Raw genomic sequence first — 9,961 nt, 5'->3', positions numbered from 1 at the left:
TAATACAGTATAATATAATATATAAAAAATATACCGTTAAATATGGACAAACACTCTTTTTGCCTCCATAATGTAACCAGCTAAACCTTTATCTCAGCCTCAGCTGACATGCCTACAAACTGCTGGTACTCTGTTTATTAACTGTCTGTTGCATATTACACACCAAATGGAAAGAACTGGCTGAATCATTCATCTCTATTGTACTTCGAGGTATACTTTAGGCTGAATCTGTACCCTACTGACACTCTTTAGTCTTATCTGTCAGAACTCAAGTTCACAGCCACGGAAATGGATCAACATATTTTATTTACAATAAAATGAATGCAAAACTCTTTCTTGGATATATATTGCTCTTATATATAATTTTTATTTTACTGCATAAGCCACTGCTTACTGCATAGACATAAAGTATCTTGTTTGCGTGAATTTTTTATAATAAAAGTCTTATTTAATGCATAGAAAACACACACACATTACACATGCACACACCACACATACCCACTGACACAACATCAGAAATTATTAGTCTCCCATTAATAATAAATTTTGGCTGAGTTAAATTATATAGTACTAAATTATTATATTAACTTAAGGGGTATAAATGTCATTTAAGGCCCAAACATGATGCACCCCCATATGAAAATAAACTCAAACGCTGCCATTAAGAAAACCAGTGCTAAATTAACTTATTCTGGTTAACAGAAGCTCATCAGCTCATTAAGAAACCAAGGAGAGGAAAATAAACACCCTATTTCATTAACTGCAAACTACAGTAAAGCTCTGCAAAACAGTAAGCAGAACTCAAGCAAACTCAAGGCAAAATATGTCATAAAGCAATCACTCTTAACCCAGTGGTTCTCAACCCCGGCCCTGGCGCCCCCAGCACCGCACATTTTGAGGATCTCCTTTGTCTGACACACTCTCTTGTGTGTGGGTCTTGGAGTCTCTACTAATGAGCTGATGACCTGAATCAGGTGTATTTGATAAGGGAGACATACAAAATGTGCAGTGTTGGAGGGTGCCAGGACCAGGGTTGAGAACCACTGCTCTAACCATTCAAAATAACATTACACACTGGATAAAGTTTCTCATTCCTTTTCACAATATATTACTTCATTTTCTTTGAGTGGTTGTTGACAGAGATGTGAGATCTAAATAAATACATGTGCCACACAGCGTCAGAGAAAATACTGTAAAACACATGGCATATGGAGACCAGCGGCCATGAACTGTCCGAAGTGAATTCGTACTAGGGTAGATGAGAGGTAAACGGAGGCATTTTTCAGTGCATGTGAGCAGCAGATCAGATCTACGCAGCGCTTTCTGAAGGTTGGCTGTCACCATTGATGTCTTTAAGGTTAGTTCTTCCAGTTTGTGTAGTGTCTTTCTCTGGTCCAGTGTTGTCTTCGTCGTCTTGCACTGAGTGCAGTCTGTAGAGAGGGGGGCTGGAGGAACAAAAGACAAATGATTTTTTTAGAAACAGTAAATAAGCAGAAGATTAGAGAAGGTTAGAGCCACACACTCAGTGCAGATCTGTTCTTTGCGAGAGGTCAAATGTGCTCAATGCCAATGCCACATCTGCAGTAGTGCCCAAAATATCACTCTGTTTGTAATAAGGTCCTGCTGAATTTTCAGTTTAAACTCTTGCAATATCTCTAAAACTATGTGTACTTTAATTGTGGCTTGCTACGTTTTCCTGGAACATCTTTTGTTGGTTCTGGAACAAAAAGTCCTAACCCAATCCCTTTACTTATCCTTTCCTACTGTAAGTAGTGTGCCCAACATATCCCTAACCATTAGCCTACCCCTGAAATTAAATGGTTGATAATGATAAGGGTCATAAGGTTCTGCAAGCTCCAAAATCAATTTCTAAGTCTAACTTACCGCAAAGTACTGATTGATATCATGTTGTTCCAGAACCAACAAGGAACAAGTCCTACTTGGTAAAATCAAGACAAGCATTCTTGTGTTAGTACTCTACTGTATGTGGGCATAATTTGAATCTGTCTGTGACATTGTTTAAACCCCAAACCATGCTTAAGCTTCAATGACATGCTTTTCCATCTCAGCACAAACGAGATCATTAGATTTCATTTCTTGACAGAGCTCATTAAAATTGTAACACTGTTTAGAGTAGAGCCCGACCGATATGTTTTTTTTGGGGCCGAAGCCGATACCGATATCAGGGAGTAAAAAAAGCCAGATATCGATATATCGGCCGATTTTATTTATGTGTATATTATAATACAGTAGCAATAGTATGTATGTGTATATTATAGTACAGTACCAGTCAAAAGTTTGGACACTTTCCCATTCATGTGTACAAACTTTTGACTGGTATTGTATATAGAATATAGTATACATAAACAGAATATATATATATAAACACATTTTTTGTAATGATCACTCAATTGTGGTTATCAAACACTTGTGTGACAAAAATATGTAATGGAGGCAGGGTGAATGATAGAATGAGAATGATACATTTGAGCTGTAACCAAACTAGTTTGCATTGCATGTTCTATTCTATATTATATTCTAAATACTTTTGCATAATCTTCACTAATGACTTTGTCGTTAATGTCGGCAGATCGATAAATCGGTTGGGCTCTAGCTTAGAGTATAACACACTGCAGAACACATCATGCATTTTGAGCCACTTGAGAACATCAAATCTTTGACTGGCCCATCCAGAGTCACCTAATAATGATCCTTATTCACTGTCAGGCTTGTAGAGATACTTCATAACGAGGCTGTCCATCTTCTTCTTCTGTTTCTTCACTTCTTTTTTGCTGGAGGGTCGTTCTTCATCACTTTCCAGACCCCCATCAGAAGTTTTCTTACCCGGGGTTCTTTTAACGCTGTTAGAGCTGCGATACGAAACGGTTGATGCAGAGCCTGAAGATGATGATTCAGACTCCGATTCTGATTTGGAAGATCCAGATCCAGAGCTCTTCCTTGAGCTTTTGGAAACTCTCTTTTCTTTCTTTCTGGAACGCCGCCGAGTGTGACCCTCATTGGAGGAGCTGTCGGACTCAGAACGCCTGCTCTTCTTTTTGTTCTTTTTCCTGCTGCTCTTGGAGCTTAAGGAACTTAACGAGCTTCCAGAACGTCCAGAATCTACAGCAGAACCTGAAGCGGAGCGTCTCAAACTCGACACGCTGTGGCCCAGACCTTCATCGTCCTTGTCTTGCAACAAACTCTTGATGTTTTTCCTTTCTTCTTCTTCTCCTGCACCACCACCTTTCTCCTCTTCATCTGAGTCTTCTAAGCTACGACGTTTGAATTTGATTGGCTTGAAGCTCAGGACTTCATTAATAGCTTTTTCTAGCTCGGGGTCCAGATAGTTGCGGTGGCCCACAGGTTTAACATCAGAGGTGTCCGGTGGGTTCTCAGAGGTGCGTAGTTGGGCAGGAGTAGACAGACTACGGCCCACTGAGCGTGGACTGTATGCGGCCACACTCACAGAGTCAATATCATCATCATCATCAACATCATCATTATTCAAACGAACTCCGAACTCACTTAGTCGAGTGCTGTGAGCCAAGGAGATTCGAGACCCAACACTAGTGCTCCCAGGACTGCGACTTCTAGATCGTTGCCTCAGACTGGCACTCGTTGACCCGTAATCGCTGCGGCTGTCATCCACCCAAGATGTACTACGTCTTAAACTGAAGCTGCTCACCCCAGACCGAGCATCATCATCTTGGTCCATCCCGCGGCGGGTGGAAGCTCGGCTGGGGGCCACTGAGGACACCATGGACTCCTTGTCAAATTCTGGACTGCTCTTGGTCCATCGAAGGTCTAGGCCTTTCCGTGCTCTGCTGGCAGCCTCTGAGTAAGCCTGGGAGATCACTGAACCCCGGTCATCCAGGTCATCACCAGTCTGAGACCTGTCGACGGATTTACTTTTAACTTTGCGTAACGACAATCGGTCAGGCATGTCCGGTTGCTCCCGAAGGGCGCTGAAGAGGGAACTTTCATCTTTCTGATGGGAGCGTTTCCTGTAACTGAGCGAGCTCATCACAGACACTGAACGGCTCTCGTCTGACTCTTTTCGGTATTCCTCCTTCCCCTCTTTTCCCTGTTTCACTTCTTTTATATCTTTCACATCAGCATTAGCGGCATTGGGGTTTCTGAGACGAACAGAAAACACATTAAAAGCGGCAGAATTGCAGATGATCAATGAATGAAACAGGATGATACCCATGACAGAGATAAACATGAATTCAAAGAATGAAAGAGATTTGAGAGGTAATTTAGGGGCATATTTTACACTAACCCCAGGAATGAATAAAAGGATTAAACTCCTAATGGCAGTTATGTAACATTTCCCTACTAATACTACTGAGGAACAGAACAGTAACAGCAGCTCCTGGTGAGACAGTCATGAATCCAAGACCATCAAATGCTGTCTTGAACTTATTAGCACTTCGCACAGATGGAGAGGTCATATTGAAGTCTTGGCAGGTTTGGTAAACCACATCTGTATTATCCTGTAAAAAAACCGCCTATTCTCTTTGAACAAATGTTCAGTCAGCTCTGCACAGAAAACTTTGAGGCAGGGATTATTCTGGTCATAAAACTAACAAACATGATAAGGTAACACTTTATTACAAAGTCCCTGTTACACATTGTACTTACTATAGTAATAACAGTAAATTATACATAGTTACATGCAACTAACCCTAAACCAAACCTTAACCCTAATTATATAGTAAGTACAGTAAATGTAGTTAATTACTATTACTTAGTACTTCACTGTATAATTACACTGTAAAAAGAAACCTTAAAATAAAGTGTAACCCATGATAATATAGTATATATTCATTTAGAGTTCATTAAAGAATAGACAAGAAAAGCGATGTAACCGAACTAAAACACATCAATATTTGCACATTTTGGACTAAATACTCTAGGAACTTCAAAACTCCATGAACATTTAGATGATTATCGCCCAGTCCTGACTGAAGTTATGGAAATATGTTATAATATTTTTTTTATCATAAAACAAGTCTTAAAGAACACATGAATGGTTTGACAAATGGTTTTCTGTGTTGACAGTTCCTTTTGAAACAAGAAGTTGGTGTGGGATATACTGTATTAAAAAGCTTGTTCTTAATATAGCCAGTTTTTACATTAGTTAGCGCTCAGCAAAAACTGACAGCTTTTATTATGGATGAAACCAATGAAGACACTTTACATGCACTTATGGAGAATTTCTGTAGTCTGTAAATTAAATGCATATATCTGCTAAAAAATATTTTGTATAACTTGTATAACTTTGTATAACTTGACAGGGGTCACTAGCATCTAGATAACGTTTAGCACACTATAATTCACTAAACACATTTTTTTGTCACTTAAGCCCCTTTCATACAGAGATTCCAGAAGTGATTAGTATACAGGAGCCAATATTTTCCTGTATACAAGAGCCGGCAAAAATCTCAAATGTGATTTATCATTTACACTAGATATTGTTACATTAAGCACCAACACTTCAAAAGAATTATATTTGAAACTAGACTTCTTAGACTTTCTGCCAGTGATTTTCCGGAATCTGTGAGTGCGTTAACACACATCCCGTAAAGACACGAGACATCAGGATGTGACGTGTAACGTACGCATCGAAAACATGTTGTGGTACAACAGCGGAAGTGTTTGCATCTCAGCTTCAGCGCGGATAGTAATGAGCTCCCCGGTCTCTGCTTCATTCCAGTTTGCAGACATTTTTTCATTCTTTCTTTGATGATGACGAACACAAACTTTCTTCTAAGAGCAACAGAGTCGCACGATAAAGTCATTGCGATGGCACGTGCGTCATCACTACGATACACCCCTTACGGCATTGCTCCTGGGTTTTGTTACTAGGTCCCCATCACGGCATTATTCCCGGGACATGTTCACACAGAAGACACTCTAGCAATCTTACGGCAATTTCCCGGGATCAACGCGCTGTGTGAAAGGGGCTTAAGTGTTTAAAGCTTTCAAATGATCAATTAAATGTTCATCTGTACTCCCAAAGTAAGAACATAGCCTTCATTAAATGTAAACAAACTTGCCACTAGTTGCCAAGATCATTAAATTTGGTTTAATTTATCCAACTCTGAGGGCTCGTAAAATGATCTAAAGCCTTGAAATAAAACTCTAATATGCAACTAAAGGGTGACTGACCTGGTGGTTTTCTGGGTGCCCTCATCCGTGAGCGTCTTTGTGGATCCTTTGCTTTTGGAGAGCAATGACTTCACCCCATCCACGCGGTCCTCCACCTCAGAGTCCATATCTGATTCATCTCCACTGATAACAAGAGAAGCTCAATCAGACATAGCAGCTGACATAAAGGTCATTTCGGCTGGTCAAGACAAGGTTATGATACTTCAGTTAGTTGTAAATGCCACAACAAGTGGTTTCAATAAAAAAAATTGGGAGAAGAGGATTTCAATCCATCCCACAATAACTGCCTCTATTTTAGAAGATGGGGAGAGAAAGAAAAACCATTCACATCATACTTCGGAGTCAGATCTCATACTGCATTCTCTCTGTAGAGATCTGTGAACGCAGTGGCACAGGTCATATCACTACAATGAGCCTTTGCAGTAAATATTACTGTTTATACCAGACTCTACTTTTAAGAATATGCACTAAAGCTTATTCAAGCATAAATATGTTTAAAAAGTGCACAAACACACAATCAGGGACGTTACTGCATTGGATTTAGGCTGCAGCTGTTCATTGAGAATTTCAACTTACCGTCACGCACAATTTAAAGCTTAAGCACACACACAGCTCACATTCTGATGCTAATCGACTGTGACAATCTGCTTCTTTTGGTTGCATATTGCAGTTCCACTCAATTACAGCAAATCAACCGAATGCAGTGGATTCCCCCCTTCCCAAATCCAAGCAGTTACACTTGCACACCAACACACATAAACACGTCACAATGTGCTTAACACAGTTAAGTAGCAAGATGCACTAGGAACTCATAGAGCAGCTGGGAAACTTTATGCTGAATCATAGTTTGCTCAGGAAGTGTAAACTTCTAAATGCATTCATTTGGTATTAATTTAATTTCTTTGTGTTTTTTAGTATATATATATATATATATATTTCCACGTCTTTTACCAAATTTCAAATTACCAATTTCCCTGACTTTTAAATGCCATTTCCATGACTTTCCCAATTGGATAAAAAATTCAATATTTTTGTAAAGATTAATTTTCATTAAAAAAAATTGAAATTCTAAATAAATCTAGTAATCCCAATTTTTAAATATATATATTGATATTTCCATTGGTTTTCCATGACTCTGAGGGCTCTGATGTTATGATGGCTGGTGAGTAAAATCTTATTATCAATAATGATAGTGTTAAACATGTACAGCACATGCTCATGAAGACAGGAAAATGCTGTGGTATTAACAAATGGCTTATTGCACTATTGAATCCATTTCAGCTAAAAAAGAATATAATACTTTCCATGTAAGACTTCATGTGGTTTTTTATACTGCAGATTAATGCAACAACATTTTCCACATGCTTTTTCACAATTAATATAATATAATTACAAACTCAAACCAACAACAGATGAGAAACAAAGACCATTTAGTATCCTCACGTTTTGTTCTTTCTTTTCTGATACTTTGTCACCATGTCTTGTAAACTTCCACAAAAAAGGGGGAAAAAGAGGAAAATAAAGGAGAAAATGGAAAATGAGTAAATTGTTGATCCATTAAAATAAAATTGGAGACAGGAAAGAAAAGAGGAAAAAGAAAAGCAAAAGAACTGGAAAAAGTTCATGTCAACGAAAGTAACATGCATCGGTCATCCTGATCAACTTCAGAGAAATGTTGCCATGGGAACATGACAGGAGACTAATCCTCATACCTGTTGATGAGGTCGTCATCATCATCCGTCTCCATTTCATCTTCCATAGCGGCCTGCAGGTCCCCAATCCGCTTAAAGGCCAACTTCAGATCTGCTTGTAAGCTCTGATTGGCTGCTTCCAGACTTTCAATATCCATTTCCTGTTAAAGGTCCAACCAATCAAAGTTATGACAAATGACTGCGGTTTTATAGAAACCATTTTATAGTAATGAGGAGCTATTCATGGGTTTTACCTGTGGCCTTACAACAAATGCCACAGTTAAGCTTTATGGTTACCATGCAAGAACTATGTCAATTTTCATAAAAGGTGGCATTGTGGCAGTTTCTCTTCATTAAAGTTGCTATAGTGATACTAAGGCAATCTCCACCCTGCTCTGGTACTCACCAGCTCATGTTTTTTGCGGCTGGCTTCGGTTTCTTTCTTAGACAGTTCGGTCATCTCCTCCTTTATGTCCCGGATCTGCCGCTGCATGCGCTTGTTCTGATCCTTCTCCCGGTTTTCGCTGGTAACACGCTGGTCTCGTTCCTCAGTCATCTTCTCCAGATTCTCCTTCAGCCGTGTAACAAGAGACTGGAGGTCGAACATGGACAGATGGAGAAGCCAAAGATAAGAGCTCATTTAAAGAATGAACTGTAAATTAATTGTGGCCATTGATGCCGTTGCATATTTGCATGTGCCGTGGATGTTGTTTCTGCTCCCAATTCACTAAGAAAATTATGCATGGAATAATTTGTTGTGCTCTGTCATTGAATGAAAACTAAAATTAACATTAGAATGAACTAAAACTAATGGAAATTTGTAACTTAAAAACTTTTTTTTTTCTAGAACTACAGCCCTGGTTCAGGCTGAATTTGTCATACAATATGAGTCGCACACATGACTCACCTCCAGGCGTTTGGTCTGGGTCTTCTCATATTCTAGTTTGGTCTCCAGTTCGCGGATTTTGGCTTCCTGACGGCTGACCAGGGATTTCTCCACCATAGACTGTTCCTGAAATTCAAGTTGTGACTGCAGGGAGTGAAGCTGCAGAAAAGAATAAAAACACACACTGAGGTCGCATTCAAGACCACAAGCGACTGACCCTAATCAATATCCACTATATACTGAAGGAAATGGTAAATGAGGGGATAGGGGTCGATTTCGGGCTGTGTTAATTGTGTCATCCAAAAAAGGAAGAGAGCGTCTGCTTTTTTAGTGTGTTTGAGGAATTTTTTTTTTTTTTTGGTACCTTATCATGGATCTCTTGTTTTTCCTTCATGGCTTCCTCCACCTGGATTTGCAGGTCACTGATTTGTGCCAGATCTCTTGTAGACTAAACACACACACACATATGTAACACAAAGAGTTAATTTTAATTCTTAATCTGTGCTATAGTATCTTAAATGTTTTTAATGCATTTATTTGATCAAAAATACTATAAAAACAGTAATATTGTGAAATATTACTACAAATGAAAATAAATGTTTTCTATATTTAAATATTGTAATTTATTCCTGTGAATTTTCAGCATCATTACTCCATTCAGTCTTCAGTGTTTCTTGAGCATCAAATCAGAGTATGAGACATCCATCAGAAATCATTCTTATATGCTGATTTGATGTGGATTTTTGTGGAAACCATGATACATATTTTTTCAGGATTCTTTGATGATAGAAAGTTCAAAAGAACAGCACTGATTTGACACATTCAAATATTTTACTGTCATGTTTGATCAATTTGATGCATCCTTGCTGAATAAAAGTATTAACTATATATATCCACATTATTCCTACGCCCCATGACGCTTTACGCAAATTATGGGTGTAACTTCCATCTATGGATGCAATAATATATACATTTTAAACTGTGTACAATGACATTACATTATTCTACTCACCCTTCAACCATTGATCATTAAAAGTACATTTAAAAGTGTAAAAGCATCAACAAGGTACTTTCAACAGACCATGAATAACCCCAAAAGTGTGAATCATTCCACAGCAAAATCGGATGGTTAAATATCACTGTGGTAATCTGTATTATGTAACATACATTGCCTTAATAAACATATTATACAGATATGACAGATAATACA

At 38.5% G+C, this 9,961-nt stretch overlaps 1 protein-coding gene across 15 annotated transcripts in view; it reads right to left on the bottom strand.

Moving 5' to 3' along the window:
* Window positions 1–288: 288 nt before the first annotated feature.
* myo18aa (myosin XVIIIAa) overlaps window positions 289–9,961 on the bottom strand; it is a 60,714-nt gene continuing 51,041 nt past the window's right edge. For 4 of the 15 annotated variants that reach the window (XM_077242141.1, XM_077242139.1, XM_077242138.1 and 1 more), the window contains 8 exons: window positions 9,116–9,199; window positions 8,773–8,910; window positions 8,272–8,457; window positions 7,887–8,026; window positions 7,618–7,662; window positions 6,175–6,297; window positions 2,701–4,136; window positions 289–1,445 (listed from right to left, as the gene is read on the bottom strand). In XM_077242141.1, the coding sequence (XP_077098256.1) occupies window positions 2,714–4,136; window positions 6,175–6,297; window positions 7,618–7,662; window positions 7,887–8,026; window positions 8,272–8,457; window positions 8,773–8,910; window positions 9,116–9,199 (2,139 nt within the window). In that variant the 3' untranslated portion in view covers window positions 289–1,445; window positions 2,701–2,713. The remainder of the gene's footprint in view (window positions 1,446–2,700; window positions 4,137–6,174; window positions 6,298–7,617; window positions 7,663–7,886; window positions 8,027–8,271; window positions 8,458–8,772; window positions 8,911–9,115; window positions 9,200–9,961) is intronic. The other 11 variants (XM_077242145.1, XM_077242143.1, XM_077242147.1 and 8 more) reach the window with 5 other exon arrangements.

This window comes from Siphateles boraxobius, unplaced genomic scaffold, assembly GCF_051911475.1.
Source record: "Siphateles boraxobius isolate OS27281-9 unplaced genomic scaffold, OSU_SipBor_1 25, whole genome shotgun sequence".
Lineage (NCBI taxonomy): Eukaryota > Metazoa > Chordata > Actinopteri > Cypriniformes > Leuciscidae > Siphateles > Siphateles boraxobius.
Note: the sequence above shows the minus strand (reverse complement) of the source record. Positions and strands in the feature narration are given on the sequence as shown.